Source organism: Callospermophilus lateralis, chromosome 3 (genome assembly GCF_048772815.1).
Source record: "Callospermophilus lateralis isolate mCalLat2 chromosome 3, mCalLat2.hap1, whole genome shotgun sequence".
In the NCBI taxonomy this organism is placed as follows: Eukaryota; Metazoa; Chordata; class Mammalia; order Rodentia; family Sciuridae; genus Callospermophilus; species Callospermophilus lateralis.
In genome coordinates this window covers 100,512,715-100,536,991 of record NC_135307.1, presented here as the reverse complement: position 1 = coordinate 100,536,991, position 24,277 = coordinate 100,512,715, and the positions used below count along the sequence as shown (strand labels likewise).

At 34.4% G+C, this 24,277-nt stretch overlaps 1 protein-coding gene and 1 pseudogene across 2 annotated transcripts in view; one reads left to right on the top strand and one right to left on the bottom strand.

Moving 5' to 3' along the window:
- The window catches only part of Pygo1 (pygopus family PHD finger 1), a 31,586-nt gene that overhangs the window by 6,059 nt on the left and 1,250 nt on the right, over positions 1 to 24,277 (top strand). For both annotated transcript variants that reach the window (XM_076850810.2, XM_076850809.2), the window contains exon 2: positions 23,153 to 23,238. In XM_076850810.2, coding sequence (XP_076706925.1) covers positions 23,153 to 23,238 — 86 coding nt within the window. The remainder of the gene's footprint in view (positions 1 to 23,152; positions 23,239 to 24,277) is intronic.
- Positions 5,596 to 5,909, bottom strand: LOC143394077 (small nuclear ribonucleoprotein E pseudogene; annotated as a pseudogene).

The window sequence follows — 24,277 nt, the reverse complement described above, 5'->3', positions numbered from 1 at the left end:
GTGGTAGAAAGATGTAACAAATAGTTTGAAAAGAGTCAAAAGAAAGCTTCTAGGAGTGTTTTTTTCCCCCCTAGTTTCCTGGCTTCTTCTTTTCTCCATTTGGGGGGGGAAATTTAAAACTATTTGTAGATAATGTGGAAGGAGAGGGAAAAACTGAAATGGTAGCAGAAAGGATTACTCATTAATTAGTGAAGCATTCAGTACATATTTTCTAATACCTATCATGTGCTAGGCACTCACTGTTCCAGTAGTTTGGGATGAGACTGACAAGGATCCTATTTTCATAAACTGGGTCTCTGAAGCTTAGAGAAGAGTAAGGTTAGCATTAAGGATACTTATAGAGGATTGGTCTTAAAGAAAAAGAATAGAGAAAGAAACAGAAATTTAGAGATGCAGAAGGAGTTTGAGAGCATTTCATCTCATATGGAATGCTTTAAACTGGAGTTAGAAATAACATAGGAGAGATAAGGATGTAGTTTAGAATGGGATTTTAACAGAAATGTCATGAAAGTACTAAAATTAGACTTTACTATAAAATACAGACTGTCTTAATGGGATGAGTCTATGGAGGATTTGGATTAAGCTTAGATGGAACATAATTTATGTAGTCACAGAATCAGGGAGGAAGAGCTAGTGAGAGGAAGTCGAAGGAAAGGTTTAGTTTTTATTTTTGTTTTTAAGGTTGGTTCATGGAAAGGGTAAGCAGATTATCAGGAAAGTGAGTTTGTTTTAAACACTTAGGATTGATATCCCTCTGGGATATTCCAGTGTACGCAATGGATACACTGAGGTTTGGAACTGAGGCCAGAAATAGATTTGGAAGTCATCAGTAAACAGGTAAATACTAATTAATGTCTTGGGAGCACATGAGCTCACCCAGGAGACAGAGAAAAGTGAGAAAACAATCAAAACCATGAACTTTGGAAATACTAACATCTATCCAACAAAAGGGAAATGAAGACCCTGAAAAGCAGAATGTAAAAGGAGTTGTCTGAGAGGTAGGAGCAAAATCACAAGAAAATAGTGTCACAGATACAAGGGAATAATAGATAGGAGTGGATTTATGAGGGATACATAAATGAATTTTGCTTTTAACATGTTGAACAAAAGGTATCTAACTCTGAGATGACCAGTATACTCTCTCCAGTATCCTCTGCCAATGAACATGACTATCATTTGTCGAGTGGTCTAAACTCATTCCCCAACACTGTCTCAAAGTCCTGGAATATCTGTCTCCTTAATGTTTTAAGCCCACTGCTTTCTTGACCTTTCCATAGTCAATCTTTAGTTTAGGTTTTTTTTTTTCCTTACCTCTTTGATTTTTTTTTTTCATGGTAGTTGAACACAATACCTTTATTTTATTTTTTATTTTTATGTGGTGCTGAGGATGGAACCCAGGACCTTGAACGTGCAAGATGAGTGCTTTACCATTGAGCTACAATCCCAGCCCTTCTTTTTGATTCTTATAGTAACCCTCTTCCTAGTTTCCTGGCCTCTTCTTTTTTCCCTCTTAATCCATCCACATTGTCACTTCTAATGATAAATAACTATCATCTGCTAAGTACTTATCAAGTACTTTTCTAAGTGGTTTAAATGAATCACCTGCCTTAATTTTCTTAGTAATCGTATGAATTAGATGTTATTAACATTCTAGCTTTACATTAAATGAATTGATCATCAGAGAGGTTAAATAACATGTGCTTTGGTAACATATTCAATTTGCCCAGCTAGTAAGTGGTGAAGAACTCAAATCCTAGGGCCCGAGATCTTAACTACTATGTTTCATTGCCATAGTACTCTAAAACCACAATTCAATCATCTTACTCTTTTGTAAAATTATTCAGTGGTTCCTCATTACTTTGAGGATAAAATTCCAGCTTTCTCATATTGGCCATTTTTTATTTGGCCCAGGCCTACTATTTAGTTCTTCATTCTTCACATTCCATGAAATGCTGTCCCTTGGCTCCTATGCTTTATTCCCGGAATATTCATACTTCCTTTCTAGATGTTGTCATGGTCTGTCTTGCCTTTAAAACTATCTTTGCACTCCTTCTGTTAGGTGTGCCCTCTTTTTTTACCCCACTTTTGATAAGGTATTCATTTTCAAACTTTAGCTCAGGTGAATCCTCCCAGAATGTCTTCTCTAAACTCTTCCTCAAGATGAGGACAGGCAGGCAGGCAGGCCTTGTGTTCCCTCAATATCCTATGCTTATCTTACAATATTTATCATATTAAAGTTAAGAGTTTCAAAAAAAAAAAAAAAAGAAAGGAAAATTATTATATCCTATGAGATCCTTACAGGGAGGATTTCTTTCCTACATTTAGAAGATCAACAAATGTTTCTGAAATCTAATTTGATGAACATTAACAAAAAGGTTTGCTTTTTCCAATGGTAGAGAGAACTTACCTCTTGGGAAGATGATAAAATTCACTCACTTTTATTCCAGACAACCATGGGTCTAAACCACCTTTACCATCAAGGTTAGTCTTAAAGCATGGTCAAGAATGATTTCAGGTCTAGTTGCAATAATGAAGAATAGTACAGTATTTTGACCCTGAGCCTGACTGCCAAAGTTATTGCATTTTTTTTTTTTTTAGATATGTGGTCCTTGGTCCTTAACTTCTCTGTGTCAGTTTCCTCAGCTACAAAATGAGAATAATGGTTCTTATTTTGTGGAGCTGTCTGAAGGATTAAATGAGAATTAGAATATTGTCTGGTACATTGTAAGTTTTCAGTGTTTCATTAAAATTACACATAAAGGTCTAAAAGACACTTTCAGTAATGTGACCAACATCCATTTTTTAGATATATTTAATCAATCAGTCAATAAGTATAAGTGACCTATAGCAGATTTTTATTTTGATCAGGGTGGACATGAAGAGACTAGAAATTAGTTCTTTCCTCCCTTTAGGAAGAAAACAGTGAAAAAAAATTTAACAGAAACCTCAAGATTTCACAATTTTGCAGGAAAAGACAAATATTGAATACGTGTGAGTACTGCAGCTTTGTTTCCCATGATTTATGAAGATTTTTTTTTGTCTAAGAAGTAGGCTAATCTTGTAATAAAATGAGGTTTTATTTAATAGAAATTTATTATCAAAGGTATTATTGCATAGTCAGCTTCACATGTGAATACTAACACACATGAGTACCCATCCTCCTAAACTTTACCTGTGTAAGCAACCTTAAACTCCATTTTACTCAGCAACATTACTTTGGGGAGAACAGCACAGGAACCATAAGTATTTGAAACCTTTACTCACTGATGTTTAGGGGTTTCTGAATTTAATATTACATGCCCAGATTGATCTAGATTCTGGGTATCACATAGTAGATATTACCAAGCATTTTATTTTATTGTTTTGTTTTTACTACCATGCATTTTAAAAGAAATTAGTGGCACTTTGATTTTAGTTACATATGGCCATTTTGCCAAATGCTTGCTGAAATTTGTATAATATCGTTTTCACAGGTTGATTCATAATGTTTACATTCCATTATATATATATATATAAAATATTTATTTTTTAGGTGTAGATGGACACAACACAATGTCTTTATTTTTATGTGGTGCTGAGGATCAAACCCTGGTACCACCCGTGCTAGGCGAGGCTCTGCCAGCCGAGCCACAATCCCAGCTCCTACATTCCATTATAGAGATTAACATTAGAAAAGTACATGTTTCAGATGAAGATAAAGCTGTTAGATAAGATGTCCGTTCCCATAGTAAATGACAGAATAAACTGACATCAGATTTCAGACTTGTGTGCAGTAATGAAAAACTGGTATTTGAGTATCCAACACATATGTTGATATTTCTGGATATTAGATATTTTAGTAGGATTTAAATGCTATGCAACTACAGTGAGTGAGGTTTTGGTATTGTTGAGTCTCAAGGAAAGCAAAATGAGGACTAATGTTTGAGTGTACTGTGTGCCAGGCACTTTGCATGGTTAGTGTATTTAATTGACGTAAAATGCATAATTAAGCTAAGCTGAAAAAAAAAAAAGCTAAGCTGATTTGGAATAATGAAGAAATTCTACTTAAAAGAAAAAAATATTTATAAAGTATTTCTAAAATAATATTATTACTTATAAGTGTCTTAACTTAGACTACTATAGCAAATACCATAGGCTAGTGACTTAAACCATAGATATTTATTTTTCACAGTTCTGGTACCTGGGAAGTCTGAAATTAAGGTGACATTAGATTGAGTTCCTGAGGACCTCTTTTTGGATTATAGACTGCTGCTTTCTCATATGGCCTTTCCTCTGTATGTGTGTGGAGTGGGGGTGGGGGAGGCTGTGTGTGTATGGAGAGAGAGTGCTCTCATCTTATAGGGCTACTAATTCCATCAGGCATATTCATGGCTACTGTGCCATCCTCATGGCATAATCTAAACCTAATTACCTCTCAAAAAGTCCTACCTCTAAATAGCATGACATTGGGGTTAAGCCTTCAATATATGAATTTTGAGGAAAAACATTCTGCTTGTGTAGTCAATATGATAAACCAGACCATTAGTATAAAAAGTGAGATTAAAAGATGAATACTTAAAATAAATAAAAGACCTAAAGTAAATATTGAACTGAAAGACCTAAAGTAAATATTGAACTCAGGAGCACTTGACCACTGAGCCACATCCCCAGCATTATTTTTTGTATTTTATTTAAAGATAGGGTCTCACTGAGTTACTTAGTGCCTCTCTTAAACTATTTTTTTAAATTTTTATTTTTTAGTTGTTGATAGGGCTTTATTTATTTTTATTTGTATGTGAGCTGAGAATCAAACCCAGTGCCTTACACATGCTAAGCAAGTATGCTACCGCTGAGCCACGGCCCTAGCCCCTGAAATGATTTTAAATGTCAGAATTTTGCATGTAGTATTTACAAGCAATTCTTTGATTTTTGGAAAGTAAGCATAGATGGTAAATTCCATTAAGAGTGCATTTTGGGGGCTGGGGATGTAGCAGTGGTATAGTGTTTGCTCCGCATGCATGAGGCCCTGGATTCAATCCCATACCACACACACATGCAAAAGTACCTTTTGTCCATTATTAAATTACAGCATTTTAATTATAAAATTATAGTTATTCACTAGTCTTTATAATTTTAATTATAAAATTATAGTTATACTGTGAATGATAATTCAGATATCCTGGAGACTAATTTATTTAAATATTTATTTATAAATTTTTTTATTATATATTTATTTATTTATAAATTTATTTTTGTAAACCCTCATTTTCTCTGCCACGGAATATTGGAACATTGCCTGTCAGATCGATTACTCAAGAATATATAGGTTCATGCTCTGAGAAAAGCGAATGCCCTGAGCAACTGCTAACCCTTTAGAAACTTTAAAATAAATACCAACAGCTAATAATGGCACTGTGTAAATAGTCTTTACCACTGAATTAGGAAGAAACAATGCAAATTTTTTTAATAAAAAGAGTCCCACAGCATTTATTTTCATCTGGTAATAATATAAGGGTCATCAAAACAATATGAACAAATGTTTTAGAACTATATTCCCAGCAAAGGACACCTAAATTAAAAAACTATTGTAGCTTTCTCTGTTATTTCTCACTTCATTGATCATTTCTAGTTGGAGACACTTTGTAGCAGAGTAATATTATCTCCTTTTAGCATGATCCAACCCAGCTGTTTTCTTGACTTTGTCTTAGAATGAATCTCTTCTGCATCATCTAATACAAGGTTCATGTTTTCATCGAAACCAATAATACAGCCCTCTATCTGCATATTCTCTAGCTCATAGAGCCACACCTGAATCCGGGATCTGTTTTGTAAGTATCTGAAGATGAGGTTAATGGGCTGCACCATCACCTTCTGGACCTTCTAGCCTTGGCCACGGTATGCCATGGTGGAATCTCACAAAGACCACACCAACCAGCCAAGACTAATTTATTAATAGTTGTTTTTATCTTTAGGAATTACCTTTTTCTACTCATTAAAATGGAATATCTCTGACAGATGTTAAGAAAAATAGTTTTTTGAAGTTTGGCACATTTGTTTATATAACTGCTTTATTCTTTGACCTCTGAAGACTTGCTAATACTCTTTCCATACAAATTATTAGCCTCTAATTATCAATTTATTTTATATGGCTACTGAATATATATGTTTGAATTACATTTGGTTAAATCTGATTTGAATAAATGAATGACCTGAAGGAATGAACTGGATTTCACTGTCAGTTCTTTATTTACCATCTACCTAGATGGTATTGCCATGTTGAAATGGAATTAAATCATGAAAGTTCTTTTAGTTTGAACCATGAGTGTCCATTTTTGTCTTCTGTGGTCTGTAAAGGAAGACTTAGTATAGCAAAAGATTTTGAGGCAGGCTAGTATCTTAGAAGTAGATAAACCTTGTTTTACTCAAGTAGCCAAAGAAAAAAATAGATAAATTGGACTTTATCAAAATTTAAAAATTGTACGTGTCAAAGAACATTATCAAAGTAAAAAGGCAACCCACAAAATGGGAGAAAATATTAAGAAACTTTATTATTATTATTATTTTTGCATTTCTGGGAATTGAACTCAGGGCCCCATGCATGGCAGGCATCTTTGCAAATCATTTCTCTGTTCAGAGTCTAATATTTAGAATGCATAAAGAATTCTTAGAAGGTAACAAAATCAAATAAACAATCTTTCAGTTAGAAAATGGCCAAGGATTTTAATAGACATTTCTCCAAAGAAAATATGTAAATAAATAAATTAGAAATAAGGGACAGAATAGAGAGGGTTACAGGATAGAAAAAATTCAGATAATCATATTAAGTGCAGATGAAAGAGACACAGTAAAGTCAGAATAGCTAGCTAATAGACATGGAGCTAAAAATTTGTAGCATAATGAGAAGGGGTGCCCCTGAAGTAGAGCTCTCAACAAAATAGTAATCAAAGAATACCTGAAATAAAGAATTGAATCTAGAATGAAAAATACCCTCCTGAATAGGGACAATGTATAGGATCATATGTGAGATTACATTATCCTTAATTTTCAAAGCAGTGAGTGAAATTTTTTTGTAGTTGTAGATGTACAGAATGCCTTTATTTTATTTGTTTATGTGGTGTTAAAAATCAAACCCAGTGCCTCACTCATGCTAGGCAAGTGCTCTGCCATTGAGCTACAACCCCAGCCCAACATAATGTTTTACATGATGTCTTTTCTTCACCTTAGAGGATTATTTTAGAAAATTTCTCTGGGTGAAGAAACATTTAGCATATTCTTCAGTTTAATTAATTTCTTTTAGTTTTATTAAATTCTAATAAAGTTAAAGTTTTAATGCTTTTATTTAGAAAAGTACTATCATATTTTTGTAAAATAGTATACCCATCTATCTATACAAAAGGGAAAATAGGTAGATAACAAGCTAGATGCCTGGAATGGTGTTAATAGTAATAATCAAGTCTGGTGGGATGTATGTCAATCAGAATCTGGTCAGGAGACAAACCCCACACCATTTTCTTTAACAAAGAATTTAATATAAATTATTGTTAACACATATTGAAATGCCAAAAATAGGATATTAAAGTTTTCATGGATGTAGCAACTGTGGGAAACAGTTACCAATCCCTAAGGTTATGAGACAAAGGAAAATATGTTGAAATTATTTAAATACATAAACTAAGGTGGGTGGGCTCATGGAGTTTAAACTCAGATTTCTGAGTTTAATGTCTTGGGCTTGTAGGAGAGGCCCTGCCGGCTTAGGACTCAGATACCTAATGCTGGTGTCTCTTAAAAAGCACATAAAGCTGTTTCTGTAAGTGTTGGAAATACTGCAAATAGTATTTAACTATTGAAATTGGTGTGCTGGGAACAAACTACCACCGCAGGTGAGTAGAAATGAAGCCAGGCCATTGAGAAGAACAGAAAGAGCATATTCCATTTTTCTCCTCCAGCCTTCCTGTTTCCTTGTAGCAACCTTTGTTGGTACAACCTAACAAGTATCCAGCATTGTATAGAATAGTATGTTTGAATTGACACAGGGTGATTTTTTTTCTTTATATGTATTGCTTATACTTCTTTACAATAAGCAATGTTGATTTCCAACAAAAGTGATTTTTAAAGGAGTACCTACCATAGTGTTTATCATATAGCTCAAAAGAGGAAGGTAGTGGGGGGCGGGGCTGGGTTGTGCCTCAGGGGTAGAGCACTCACCCAGCACATGTGATGTCCTGAGTTCCATCCTCACACCACATAAAAATAAATAAAGATATTGTGTTCAACTACAACTAAAAAAAAAATTTTTTAAAAAGGAAGGTAGTGGAATCTAAAAGATAGAATTGTGCATTGTTATTCAATATGTGGTTGATGGATTAACATCTATATTACCTGAGGGATTATTAGAGATATCTGGGCTTTATCCCAGAACTGTTGAATCAGAATCATGGGGAATGAGGTTCAGGAATATGTTTAAACAAACATCCTGGTGATTTTATGCACATTAACATTTGAGAATCACTGATGCATAGTTTAAAATTTTAGGGGTAGGTTTTTTTTTTTTTTTTTTTTTGGTCAGAAAGATGCAACTATGTGACCTTGACCTAGTTAGTTAATAAAATTTGAGCCTCTGTTTCCTCATCTATAAAATGGATGGAACCAAAGATTCTTTGGGAATCAAATGCTAGCATATATAAGATGCTTATCACAATATCTGACACAGTAAACATTCACTGTTGATATTATCAAATGGTGAGGCTGGGCCTGTAGCTCAGCAGTAGAGCGCTTGCCTTGCACTGCAGGGCACTGGGTTCGATCCTCAGCAATACATAAAAATAGATAGAGATATTGTATCCATCTACAACTAGAAAGTATTTTAAAGAAATATTAAATGGTAATTTTTCTCCCTTCAATTTTGTAACAATTTTATAGCTTTGACTCAATTCAACCGTCATTTATTGAAGGCTGTGAATAAGGTTATATACTATGCAGCTATAAAATAAATGAGACATATTTGCTACACACACACCTTTATTATATATACACACATATGATTGTTTCATATATATGAACTTTTTTATCCATTCATCCATCAGTCGACACTTAGATTTTTTCCATGTCTGGGTTTTTAAAAATAATGCTGCAATAAATATGGGGATGCAAATACCTCTTCAAGATAATGATTTCATTTCTTTCAGATATTTATGCAGAAATTGGCTTCTGCATCTTATGATACTTCTATTTTTAATTTCCCATTTTTTAGGAAAATGTTTATTTAAGTACCATTTTAAAATCAGATTATTTTTGCTATTGAGTTGTATGAATACCTTATATATTTTGGATAATGACTCCTTATCAGGCATATGATTTGCAAATATTTTCTTCCATTTCATAGGTTGCTTTTTCATTTTGTTGTTTTCTTTGCTGTCCAGAATCTTTTTAGTTTGATGTACTCCCACTTGTTTATTTTTACTTTTGTTGCTTTATGCTTTGAGTGTCATATACAAAAAATTATTTCCAAGACCAGTGTCAGGGAATTTTTTCCTTGTGTTTTCTTCTAGGAGTTTTAAAGTTTCTGATTTTATGTTTAAGTCCTTAAGTTTTTTGTTTTTTGGTGTGGGGGGGGTGCGGTATGGGTGATTGAACCAAGGGGTGCTCAATCACTGAGCCACATCCCCAGAGCTTTTTTGTATTTTATTTAGAGATAGGGTCTTGCTGGGTTGCTAAGGGCCTCACTAAATTGCTGAGGGTGACTTTGAACTCTTAATCCTCTTTCATCAACTTCCCAAATTGCTGGGATTACAGGTGTGTGCCACCCTGCCTGGCTTCTTAATTCATTTTGAATTAATTTTTTATGAGTGGTATAAGATTTCATTCTTTTGCATGTTGATATCCAGTTTTTCCAGCACTATTTGTTGAACAGACTGTTCTTTCCCCGTGATGTGTTCTTGTTGCTCTTGTCAAATATTAGTTGAATGTATATGTGTGGGGTTATTTTTGGCCTCTCAATTCTGCTTATTGGTCCATACATCTGTTTTATGCTAGTACCATACTGTTTTTATCACTTTAGTTTTGTAATATAGTTTGAAATCAACAAATGTGATGCCTCCGTTTTGTTATTCTTTCTCAAGATTGCTTTGACTACTCATGGTCTTTTGTAGTTCCATATAAATTTGGGGATTTTTTTTTCCTATGAGAAATGTCATCGAATTTTTATATATATATATATATATATATATTATATGTATAAAGTCTTTAAAACACCTTATTGAGGAACACAGAGGAAGACTTCTAACAAATGAAAGGTAGTCTCTGTCCAGCTTGCCATCCAGAACAAAATAATATTGTTTTTACTTATTTCCCCCAAATAAATTCCACATGGAGCAAAGATATGACAAAAATGAAGCCATATTGTGGAAAATTAAAAGTTAAATAGGAAAATTAAAAATAGAATTACCATATAATCTTAGCAATTCCACTGCTATGTATGTAGCCAGAAGAATTGAAAGTAGAGTTTTGAAGAGATGTTTGTACATGCATATTCATAGTAGCATTATTCATGATAGCCAAAATGTGGAGGCAACACAGATGTCCATGAAAGACATTCTGCTAAATGAAATAGGTGAAATAAGCCAGTCACAAAAGAAAAATAGTGTTTTTTTCATTTTTGAGATATCTATAGTAGTCAAGTTTGTAAAAATTGGAAGTAGAACTGTGGTTACTAGTGGGTGAAGGAGAATGTATCAGGAGTTGTTCCTTAATGGGTATAGAATTTCACTTTTGCAAGATGAAATTTCTTGAGATTGGTTGCACAATAATGTGAATAATGGCTAATGTTATTGAACTGTATACTTTAAAATGGTTAAGAGAATAAATTTTATGTAATGTGGTTTGTCACAATTAAAAATTAAGATTAGCTGGGCATGGTGATACACACCTGTAATCCCCATGGATTAATGGTTTGTGAGGCTAAGGCAGGAGGATTGAGAGTTTAAAGCCAGCTTCAGCAAAAGTGAGGCACTAAGCAACTTTGTGAGACCCTGTCTCTAAATAAAATACAAAATAGGGCTGGGGATGTGCCACAGTGATTAAGTGCCCCTGAGTTCAATCCTAGTACCCCCTACCCCCAAAATTAAGATTAAAAAGTGAAGCTATTTGTGTACAACCAGAAGAATACATAAATGGAGAAGTTATACTCCATTTATGTATGATGTGTCAAAATGCATTCTAATGCATTCTATTCATGTATAACTAATTAAAACAAGAAAAAGCAAAGCTGTAAAACATTAGGAGAAGGGCTGGGGTTGTGGCTCAGTGGCAGAGTGCTTGCCTTGCACCTGTGAGGTACTGGGTTTGATCCTTAGCACTACATAAAAATAAGTAAACAAAGGGCTGGGGCTGGAGCTCAGTTGTAGAGCACTCATCTCACATGATTCGATCCTCAGCACCACATAAATAAAATAAAGGTATTGTGTCCACCTACAACTGAAAAAAATATTTTAAAAAATAAGTAAACAAAATAAAGATATTGTATCCATCTATAACTAAAAATAAAAAAGTCTATTTTAAAAATAAAAATAGGAGAAAACAGGAACTATGTTTTCTTTCAAAATGATAATAGTTCTAAACACAAGACAAAGCACAGAATTCAAAAAATAAAATATTGATACATTTTATTATATCAAATTCTTTTTAAAAAATTCTGGATAGTGTAACAGGAGAAACTGGGTATGGGAGTCTATGGACAGTATCTACACAACTCTAGTTAATCTAAAATTATTCTAAAAATTTTAAATGTATTGAAAACTATGACAAATCAAGATATAATTGGATAAAAATATAGTTCACATAGATTGAACTTTTGTAGTGTATACAGAACTTTTACAAATCACTAAGGAAAGAATCAAACAGTAGAAAAATAGTAAATTAAATACACATAAGGGAAATGAAAGCTTAAAATACATGCAAATATCATTTGAGTGCAGGGGTGTTACAGCTATAATCTCAGATGCTTAGAAGACTGAGGCTGGAGAATTGCAAGTTTGAGTCCAACCAAGGCAACTTAGAGATGTCCTGTCTCAAAATAAAAAGGACTTGAGTTTAATGCAGTGGTAGAGTGCCCCTGGATTCAATCCCCAGTACCAAAAGAATGAATGAATGAATGCAAATATCACCATTTTGCATTCCTAATGAATCAGTGGAGCTGAACTTTATCAGTGGTTGTCAAGATGACTGCTAAACTGTCTTATTCTGCTAGTATGCATACTATATAGAGGCCCCAGGATTGTGAATATCATGGATTTTAATCTTTTGATTAGGTTACATCAAATGACACAGTTGACCTTAAGGTAGATTGGTTATCTGGGCAGATATGGCCTAATCACATGAGCTCAATAAGAGTATTGAATTAGTGCCTGGGGCTGGGGCTCAGCCCACTTGCCTGGCATGTGTGAAGCACTGGGTTCAATCCTTAGCACCGCATATAAATAAATAAAATTAAAAAAAAAAAAGAGTAGAGAATTACCTACAGCTGGTTGGAGATGAGGAATTCAGAGACTACTTCATGAAACACATGAAGGTTTTGATACACCATTTCTGGCTGAAAAGTGGAGAGAGCCATAAGTCAAGAAATGGGTAGCCTCTAGGAACTAAAAGCTGATAGACAAGGAGAGTAGAATCTTAGTCCTACAACCAAAAGAAACTGAATTTGATCATAAGCAAGAATGAGCTTGGGAACAGATTTCCCCCAGAGCCTCCAGATAGAAACTCAAGGATACAGACATCCTGATTTGGTTTGATATTCTGACCAAAAGCACCCATTCTAATTTCTGATCTCTGAATTATAGACTGAGAGATAATAATGGTTGTTTGAATTTTTATTTTTTCCCACACTTTTTAAAACTTTTTTTAAGATGTTGTTGGAACTTTATTTTATTCATTTATTTTTATGTGGTGCTAAAGATCGAACCCAGTGCCTCACACATGCTAGGCAAGCTCTCTACCACTGAGCCACAACCCCAGTCCTATTCTCACAATTTTTTATTGGTGAATTATAAGTGTACATATTGATGGGATTTGTTGTTACATATTTGTACATAGTACAACAATATAATTTGATCAATATCACTCCCCAGCATTCTCCCCCTTCCTCCCCACTTCCTACCCCTTCCCTCTACTGATTAAATTTTAATTGAGATAAAATTCACATAATGTAAAATTCACCACTATTTTAGAGTATACAATTCAGTAGTTCTTAGTGTATTTGCAATATTGTACAACCATCATTACTTTCTAATTCCAGAATACTTCATTGCTTCAAAAAGAAACCCTGTACCTCCTAATTCCCACCCCCCTTTTAAAAACTGGGTTTCTTTCTTTCTTTCTTTTTTAAAGTTTTAGTTGTAGTTGGACACAATACCTTTATTTATTTATTTATTTTTATGTGGTGCTGAGGATCAAACCCAGGGCCCTGCACGTGCTAGGCAAGCGCTCTACCGCCGAGCCACAATCCCAGCCCAAATTTCCCCTTTTTCCCAAAGGCTGGCAACCATTAATTTATTTCTGTCTCTATAGATTTTCCTATTCTGAGCATTTCATATGAATGGAATCATAAGGTTTGTGGTCTTTTGTGTCTGCTTTCTTTCATTTAGGGTAACATTTTCTTTTTTTTTTTTTTTAATGGTTGTTCAAAACATTACAAAGCTCTTGACATATCATATTTCATACATTAGATTCAAGTGGGTTATGAACTCCCATTTTTACCCCAAATACAGATTGCAGAATCACATCGGTTACACATCCACAATTTTACATAATGCCCTATTAGTTACTGTTGTATTCTGCTACCTTTCCTATCCTCTACTATCCCCCCTCCCTAGGGTAACATTTTCTAGGTTTGTTATGTTGTGGCATGTATCAATCAATATTTTCATTCCCTTTTATGACTGATTAACTGTTGTATAGAGGCACCACATTTTGTTTATCACTGGTTGATAGACATTAGAAGTATTTCCACTTTCTTGGCTATTATGAGTTATAAGGTGAACATTTTTATGCAAGTTTTTGTTCAAACAGGTTTTTAATTCTCTTGGTTATACATTTAGGAGAGGAATTGCTGGGTAATATGGTAGCTTTACCGTTTAACTTTATAAACTTCTTCATATCCCTGCTAACTCTTGTATCTTTTTGATTACAGCCATCCATCCCATTGGGTTTGAAGTGGCATCTCAAAAGTACAGACAGTGTGTTCGATTTCCATGATGTTGAGAATCTTTTCGTGTGCTTATTAGCCATTCATTTATATTCTTTATAGAAACGGCTATGCGTATACTTTGGCCAATTTTAATTGGGTTATTAGATTTTATTGAGTTGTAAGAATTCTTTATGTATATACTGGACTCCTAACCGGTATATAATTTGCAAATATTTTCTGCCATTGTGTGAGTTGTTTTTTCATTTTATTGATAGTGCTCTTGGCACCAAATTTTTTTAACTTTGATAAAGTTCATTTGTTCTATTTTTTCTTTTGTTTTCTATACTTTGGGAATCATGATTAAAAATTGTTGCCTAATTTAAGGACATGAAGATTTATAATTTGGTTCCTTCTAAGTGTTTTGTACTTTCAGCTCTTATATTTAGGTCTTTGATCCATTTGAAATTAATTGTTTTTGGGTTTTATTGTTTGTTTGAGACAGAATCTTGCCATGTTGCCCAAACTGATCTTAAACTTGCAGGCTCAAGTCACCATACCTAGTATTGGGACTATAGGCACACATCATTGCAGCTAGCCAGAAAATAATTTCTGCATATGACAGATATCCAGGTGTCTCAGCACCATTTTTTTAGAGACAATACTCTACCCTATGGAATTATCTTGATTCCTTTATTCAAATCAATTGTCCATAATTTTGTGGGTTTACTTCTGGATTCAGATTTATACATTGATCTCTATGTTGTTCTTTATGACAGTACCTTGCTGTTTTGATTGCTGAAGCTTTCTAATAAATTTTAAAATTAGGAAGGTTAGTCTTTCACATTTGTTCCTTTTTAAATTTTTCTCAAGATTGTTTTAATTATTCTGGGTATCTTGCCTTTTCCTTCTGAATTTTAGGATTAACTTGTCCATTTCTATAAAAAAGGCAGTAGAATTTTGATAAAATTTTGTAAAACAGTTTGGAGAGTATTGCCATTTTAACATAGTCAGTCATGAACACGGAATCTTTTTTTTTCTGTAGTTAAGAGTGTCTTTAATTTCTTTCAACAATGTTTTATATTGCAGTATAGAAATCTTTTACCACCTTGGTTAAATTTATTCCCAAGAAATTTATTAGTTTTGATCATATTATAAATGGAATTATTTTCTTAATTTCATTTTTGAATTATTCATTGCTAGTTTATAGAAATAAATATGTAAGGATGTTATCTCAAACAGAATAATATATTTCTTTCTTTCCAATCTGGAAGCCCTTTATTCTTTTTCTTGACTAATTGTTCCAGCTAGAACTTCTATTACTACCAGGCATCCTGTCTTGTTCCTGACCTTAGGGGGACAGCTTTCAGTATTTTACTCTCAAGTGTGATGTTAACTGTGTTTTTTCATGGATACCCCTTATTAGCATGAGGAAGTTCCCTTCTCCATAGTTTATTGATTTTCTTTTTTTGTTATGCAGAGATATTGAGTTTTGTGAAATGGTTTTCTGATTCTAGTGAGATTATGAAGTATGGGGTTTTCTCCCTGTATTCTATTACTATAGAATAATAAATGGTTGATTTTTCATGTTGAATCAACTTTACATTTCTGGGAAAAATTCAGTGTCATAGTGTTCTGTAGATATGCTGCTGAATTCAGTTTGTTAGTATTTTGTTGAGAATTTTTACATCTGTATTTCTAAGAGATGTTGGACTGTAGTTATTTTTTTCTTTGTCTTTGGATTTAAAAAATAAATCATATTAATTGTACAAATTATTGGATCATATTGTGACATTTTCATACATAAAAATACTGTGCTTTGATCATATACAGCCTCCCTCTTCCTTTTTCTTGTCCTTTTCTTTCCCTTTCTCTTATAGGCCATCTTCTTTATTTTATTATTTTAGTTTCCACAAATGAGAGAAAACATGTGATACTTATCTTTCTGAGTCTGGCTAATTTTACTTAACATGATAGCCTTCACTTCTATCCATTTTCCTGCATATGATGGGATTCCATTCTTCTTTATAGTTGAATAAAACTGTGTGTGTGTGTGTGTGTGTGTGTGTGTGTGTGTACACATATTTTTAATCCATCTGTTGACAGCATCTAGGTTGGTTCCAAAACTTGGCTGTTGTGAAAGTGTTGCAGTACACATGGGCAGGCAAGTATCTCTTTGTATGCTTACTTAATTTCCTTAAGGTATATACTCATGAGTGTTATGACTAGATTGTATGGTTTTTTTGAGGAAGCTTCATACTGTTATTCAAAGTGCTTTACTAGGACTGAGGTTGTGGCTTAGTGGTAGACCACTTGCCTAGCACATGTTGAGGCACTGAGTTTGCTCCTCAGCACCACATAAATAAAATAAAGGGAGCTGGGGTTGTAGCTCAGTGGTAAAGCTCTTGCCTAGCATGTGTGAGGCACTGGGTTCGATTCTCAGCACCATGTATAAATAAGTAAAATAAAGGTCCATTGACAACTAAAAAATATTAAAAATAGGTATGTGTTCATCTACAACTAAGCCATGTATATGTACACACACACACACACACACACACACACACACACACAATGACGTACTAATTGACATTTCTACCTGTAGTGTATCAGGATGGTTTTTTTTTTTTTTTGGTACTGGGGATTGAACTCAGGGGTACTCGATCACTGAGCCACATCTCCAGCCCTTTTTTGTGTTTTATTTAGACATAGGGTCTCACTGAGTTGCTTAGTGCCTGGCCATTGCTAATGCTAGCTTTGAACTTGTGATCCTCCTACCTCAGCCTCCTGGACTTCTGGGATTACAGGTGTGTGCCACTATGCCTAGCTTATAAGGGTTCTTTTTTCTCCGCATCCTTACCAACATTTGTTATTTTTTGTTTTTGATAGTGGTCATTCTGACTAGGGTAAGATGGAATCTCAAGTTTTGATTTGCATTTCCTTCATAGCTAAAGATGTTGAGAATTTTTTCATATATTTACAGGCCATTTGTAATTCTTATAAGAAGTTTAAGTTAAAATCACTTGCCCATTTATTAATTTGATTACCTTTGTAAGATGAATATCTGGCAAAGATTTTCTCCCATTCTGTGTAGGTTGTTTCTTCACCTTGTTCATCTTTTGCTGTGCAGAAGCTTTTAAATTTGATATAATCCAGTTTGTCAATTCTTGCTTTTATTTCCTGAGCTTTTGGAAGATACATACTACTGTCATTTTGTTTTTTTTCTTCTGGTTGTTTTGAGTAACCTATATTTGTTTCTTCCTTATTCATGAATGATGAATATTGATGGCCTACTTTGTTAATGTTTGATTCTTTCCTATTCTCCTTTGCTTACCCAGTTTTCTAGAGCAATTTATTTTCCCTGTACTCTTGTTATTTTATTTATCTTTTCCCCTTCTGGGTGTAGACTTCCTTTAAGTATCTTCTGTAATACTGGTTTATTGGTCATGAATTCCTTTAGTTTGTACTTACCTTAGAAGGTTTTTATTTCTTAATTATGAAGGATACTTTTGCTAGGTATGTCATTTAGTATTACATCATTCTGTGCCCTTATGACCTTTAGAGTTTCTTCTAAGAATTTGTTATTCTGATGGGTTTGTCTTCATATATGATTTGGAGCTTCTCAAAGTTTTTAATAATCTTTGTACTTTGGCTGGTTTAACTATAATATGTCATGTAGAGGTTGTTTTCTGATTTTGTGTACTTAGAGTTATAAATGCTTCCTGTACTTGAATGTCCATTTTTCCCTATATTTGGTGAAATTTCTGCTATTATTTCACTGTGCCTTTAGTGAATTATTTCACTATGCCTTTAGTCTGAACCTCATCTCCCTCATCTATTCATATTATTATTAAGTTTAGTGTTTTTGTTTGTTTTGTACTCAGGATTGAACCCGGGGCGCTCTATCTTTGAGTTACAGCCCCAGCCCTTTTTATTTTTTCTTGTGGGACAGGGTTACTAAGTTGTTGAGGCTAGCCTCAAATTTGTGATCTTTCTGCCTCAGCCTCCTAAATCACTGTGATTATAGGCATGTATCAACTATGCCCTACATAATGTCATTCTCATAAAATTGTATGTTCTGATCCTTCTTATTTTATTACTATCTGAATGTGATTAATTCATCAGCCTTGTCTTCAAGCTGTGATATTCTTTATTCTACCTGATCTAATCTATTAGTAAAGCTTTCAACCGAGTTTTGTGTTTGATTTAAAAATATATATATTTTTAGTTGTATATGGACACAATCCCTTTATTTATTTACTTTTTTATGTGGTGCTGAGGTTCGAACCCAGTGTCTCACACATGTTAGGCAAGTTTTCTACCACTGAGCCACAACCCCAGCCCTGTGTTTGACTTTCTGAGTTTTTTATATGCAAGGTTTATGTTTGGGTCTTTTCCAGAATTTCTCTTCATTAATTGCTTTCATATGCTGCATTGTCTTTCTTAATTCATTCAGCTGTTTATTTGTAACCTCTTTGAATTCATGGATCATTTTTAACATCATTCTTTTGAATTTTTGGTCTGGCATTTCATCAACTTCAGTATCAGGAATCATTTACTAGAATATTGTGAACTTTTAGATGAGTCATGCTGCTTTGTTTGTTCACTTCTTGTGTCCCATGTTGATTTCTGTGAGGGCCTTCTTAGAGAACATCCTTCTCTTGATAACGTGTCCTGCAATATCAGAGTCTTGTGAAGTGTTGAGTTTAATTCCAACCAGACTTTATAGTATGGCTGTGATTAGTGGGATTTGACACACATGTGCAGTGTGAGAGCCTTAGGGTTCCACTTCTTCTTTAGGCCTCAGAAAAATGGGATCCCTCTGGAATATATTAGGTAGGCATTCTGTGGTCACTCCTTTAGTTTTTTACTTTTTTGTGAGGGGATGGGTGATGCTGGGGATTGAAACCAGGGCCTTGTGCATGCAAGGCAAACACTCTATCAATTGACTATATCTCCAGCTCTCCAGTTTTTAACGTGTTCTGAAAGGGTATGGGAGCATCCTATGCTAAGGTCCTTGATAGGTGCAGTATTCTACAATCTTTGTGTTATTTCTCTCTGTTGTTGCTTTGGTGGTGAATTTCATAAATTAATGAATAAATAAATAAGCAAGCAAGCAAGCAAAGTTTTAAAGTTTCTCCCAGCCATGCCTACCTGGGGCCAAGTCTTCAGCTGGGGACTTTGTCTCTCTTGTTCTTTAAGCTGAAGTATCCAGCAATGTTTGAGTAGAGCTGTGTTTTGGGTAAAGTAAAATGCAATTTCTCTTAGCTGGGCTGGAAGTGTCTCTTAGCAGTAGAGCATCTATCCACTATGCTCAAAGTGTCAGACTTGATCCCTGGCACCATGTAGAAAGAAGAGGGGAAAAAAAAAAACAAAACAAAACAATAACAACAACACATAGAAGCAGAGCATTACAGAAAGTAAAAACCAAGCAAAGACTATGATGAACACATTGCAAACAACAGAAATTATGGAGGTAAAATAATACACAATAAATTGAAAAGTTTAAAAAAGATAGAAAATTAAGACAGATAAAAGGGGACAGGAAAATTTTTAAAAAATAGAAAATTCAAAAAGAGAAAAGAATGAAACTAGCAGAAAATATAAAATGAAATTAATAGTTTTAAAAAAATAAAGAAAACCAAAAAGAGAAGAAAAAAATTTGAGCCAGGCATGGTTACAGATGCCTATAATTCCAGAGACTTTGGAGGCTGAGGCAGGAAGATTACAAGTTTGAGGCCAGCCTCAGCAACTTAACAAGAAGAAGGAGAGAGAAATTAGAAAAAAAAAATTTATACACACACATGAATCAAATAGTAAAAAAATGAAAATGTTAGCCTGACAAGGTGGTACCCCCCCCAGCCCCCCAATAATTTCAGCTACTTGGGAAGCTGAGACAGGAGGATCACAAGTTTGAGGCCAGCCTTGATAACTTAATGAGATCTTGTTTCAAAAGAAAATAAAAGGGACTGGGATGTAGTTCAGTGGTAGAGCACTTCACGAGGCCCTGGATTCAATCCCCAGTACTAAAATTAAAAACAAAAACATTATTTGCTGAGGTTGTTGATCATGCAGGCAAAAGTAGTGGATGTTTGCTACCTATTTCCAATCAGCACTTTTTTCTGATTATTCTTAGGCCATGTGCCCCTGGAAAGAGAAAAGGTTGAGGATTATTCACCCCTTCCTTCTTACTTTTGCTTTGCTTGCCAGGCAACCAGCAGGAGTGATTTGTGACCTGAAGCATTTGAAATAGTTCTTAGCTGTCCTGCTCACCAGTATAAGCTAGCATGGAAGGCAGAGTCCCCTGGCAGAAATTTTCTCCAATGAGATTAGCTTATCACACTGCAAGGGTCAGGCAGCACATCTGGGTCTCCAGAACCCTTTGTGAAGCCCATTTGGAAGACAAGGTAACTATCTTCATTGGGCATAGGGGCATGGTGGCTTCTGTGTAGTCCGATACCCATGATTCTGGTCTTCCAGGATCCAGCTCACTTACATAATCATCCGTAACAGCTTGGTCCCCTGAACTTCCTCAGCTAGCCATCTGAGCTAATAGTATTAAGTGGGAAGTGTATTCTGCTCTAGTTTCTATGACCTGTTTCCTATTGCATAGAGTTTTTAGAGGTTTATTTCAGTGGTATTTCCCTGAGGCCAAACTGGGTCTCAAGTTAAATGCCCACTGAGAGCTGGGGATGTGGCTCAAGCGGTAGCACGCTTGCCTGGCATGCATGTGACCCGGTTCGATCCTCAGCACCACATACAAATAAAGATGTCGTGTCCACCGAAAACTAAAAAATAAATATTAAAAAAACATTCTCTCTCTCTCTCTCTCTCTCTCTCTCTCTCTTTCTCTTAAAAAAAAAATGCCCACTGAGTGGTACATATATACAATGGAATATTACTCAGCCATAAAGAAGAATGAAATTACAGCGTTTGCCAGTAAATGGATGGTACTGGAGGCTGTCATTCTATGTGAAATAAGACAAACCCCAAACACCAAAGGCCAAAAGTTCTCTCTGATATGCGGATGCTGACTCACAATAATTGGTGGATAGGGAGGAGTGGAGGTTCACTGCATTGGACAGAGGGGAATGGAGGGAAAGGAGGAGGAGATGGGATTGGGAAAGACAGTAGACTGCATTGGACATAACTTTCCTATGTTCACATACGAATATATGATCAATTTAACATCATGTACAACCTCAAGAATATGTCAAAATATATTCTATTGTCATGTATAACTAAAAAGAATAAATTAATGAATAAATAAATAAGCAAGCAAGCAAGCAAACTTTTGCTTTAAAAAAAAGAATTTTGGGCTGGGGATGTGGCTCAAGCGGTAGCGTGTTTGCCTGGCATGCGCGCGGCGCTGGGTTCGATCCTCAGCACCACATACAAATAAAGATGTGTCTGCCGAAAAACTAAACAATAAATATTTAAAAATTCTCTCTCTCTCTCTCTCTAAAAAAAAAAAGAATTTTAATACTGGGGGGAAAAAAAACTTTAGATTTCCCTCTGACTTTGACTTCCAAGATAAAACCACTGAATTGTTCTTTGTCCCTATTTCTCTGTTTCTTCTTCATTTTCCCCCTGACTTTAGGGTTCCTCTTGTTCTTTCCTACCCTAACAACTCTGAACATGATGTCAGAGATCTTATGCTAATAAAAATAAGATGTCCTACCCAAAAATAAATAAATAAATAAATAAACTTTCTCACTGAGACAGTGTAGTAATGTCTAAGAAATAGGAAAAGTTTTGTTTTTTTGGTTTTTTTGTTTCCCAGAATAGCAAGCTAGCCTTCCAAGATGAAAACCAACATTATAGTTGTCAGGTGCAGAGAACTTCTCCAGCCCCAGCCTGTGAGGCAGATCTTAGATCAGTTGTGTTCAGGGTTCACAATGCCCTTCTGATTGTGCCAATTTCTTTGCTTGTGTGTAGTGGATCTCCCTTATTTCTCCACTCTCCCTACCTGCTGCCATATACTCGGTGTTGGGGCACTCTTTCTCATTCTCTCTTCCACTCTCCAGTGTATCTGAGCTTCTCCAAGCCTCTGTTCACTATTGAACTCAAGCTTTTTCCCACAGTCACTAACCTGGAAGAGTAGCAGCTTTCTAGTTGTTTTGATTCCAAGTTGTAGATAAGCAGTTGAATGTTGGTTGTTTCTAATCCACCATCTTGAAAACTCTCTTCTTATCTGTCTTTGGTATTAAGGTAATACTGGCCTAATAGAATGAATGAATGAATGAGTTAGAAAGTATTTTCTCCACTTCTGTTTAAATGGGCTTTTTTGTTTGTTTATTTATTCTGGGTATTGAACCCAGGGCCTCACATGCTAAGGATACATTCTACCACTGAACTACACATCTACCCACAAATGGACATTGTTTTAAGTACCCAAATGTGTGATAATTTATATAATAGAAAATTAAAACAAGTGCTAAAGAAAAGCAACAAGAAATATTGTGTCCCTTGATGAAAGAAGAAACCATCTTCTGGTCTAGATCTAAATACCAATTATCTTTGGAAACAAATTAATGTTTTAGTCAGCTTTGCATTACTGTAACTAATATGAGACAAGAATAACTTAGAGGAGGAAGTGTTAAATTGTAAAGGCTTACTATTTAACAGGTTCATCCCATGGTCAGCCGAAAGTTCCATTGCTTTGGACCTGAGGTGAGGCAGAACATCATGGCTGAAAGATGGCAGAGGAAAACTGCTCAGTTCATGACAGCCAGGAAACAGAGAATGAGGTTCTAGGAACAAAATATAAACCCCAATAACAAATATGGAAGCAGAGAAGAATGACTGTTTCTGTATGAAACTATGGAAAAGACTTTCTAAAGACCAAAGATACTAAAAGCTGAATATTGCTTTCATCTAATGAAAATAGAAAGCATATTAATAGGTTAAATATAATAGGTATTGCTATAAGAGAAAATTATTTCATTTACAAATAGAAATATTATTGGAAATTTTTTTTTTTTTTTTTTTTTTTAGGTGGTGATAGTGGACTGGATGGGTTAGGAGGACCAGGTGTGCAACTAGGAAGCCCAGATAAGAAAAAACGAAAGGCGAATACACAGGTAAATTGACATTTTCTTTAGTAATAGTTTTCCCTTATTGGTATGATCAGGCTAATAAAGCAAATTTTAAATTTGACAATGGGCATTGTTTTCTATCTTTATCCAGAACCTAATAGTGAATTCCTCAGTGATTTTTTGTTTGTTTTTTATTCCTCAATCAATGACTAACTTTGGATTGTAGGCCTAGAGTAAATTGTTCAAGGTAAGTATAGGCAGACAAATTAAAATACTTGTTCTTAAATCTTACTTAAAGATTTTTTAATGGCAAAAGTGCCTGCGTTCTATTACAATATTTTAAAAATATGTACAAACAAATTTAACCTGAAGTAATATTAAGTTGTTATAGTAATTCAGTGTTATGTGCATTTTTCACATAGCAATTATGATGGAGGCATCCATTATTGAAACTTGTGGTTATAATAAATGATTATATATACAGGCTTTTATGGCTTTATTCTTTAAGTTTGAAGCACTCTTTTGATAGTAAAGGCTATAAATAAGTATGATATTTGTACAAATAACTTTGCCTTTCCATTTTGACCACTATCTGATAAACTTGCAATGTGATTAAATCTGGCAGTTTATTTTTCCAGTGTGAAGTCTAGAGCTTAGTGTTTTGGTAATGCTTTAGTTGTATCTCCCTGAAGTTAAGCTAATTTATTGTTATTTAATTTTATGATTTTTGAAGGATCTAAAAGGTATTTTGGGTTGGAGGGATTTAAAAGGTAGTTTGGCTTTAGTGTTTTAAGTGAAAGAGTTTAGTTACAGGAAAACATACTAAATGAAAATTATGATAATGAAACTTCTTTTGAAGGTTAAATACTTGAGAGATTTGAAATAACAATGGATTTGAGCTCAGAAAAGCATACTTATTTCCTTTCCTAAATGAAACACGACTATTTTTATCATTAAGCATAATTATATGTTAAAATTAATTGTAATTGAAAGGTCAAGTGAAGAAATTAAATTTTTATAACACCATAAGAGAAACTTGACTAAAACCAAATTCATAGGTATTAAGATAACAGGAAAATTGTAA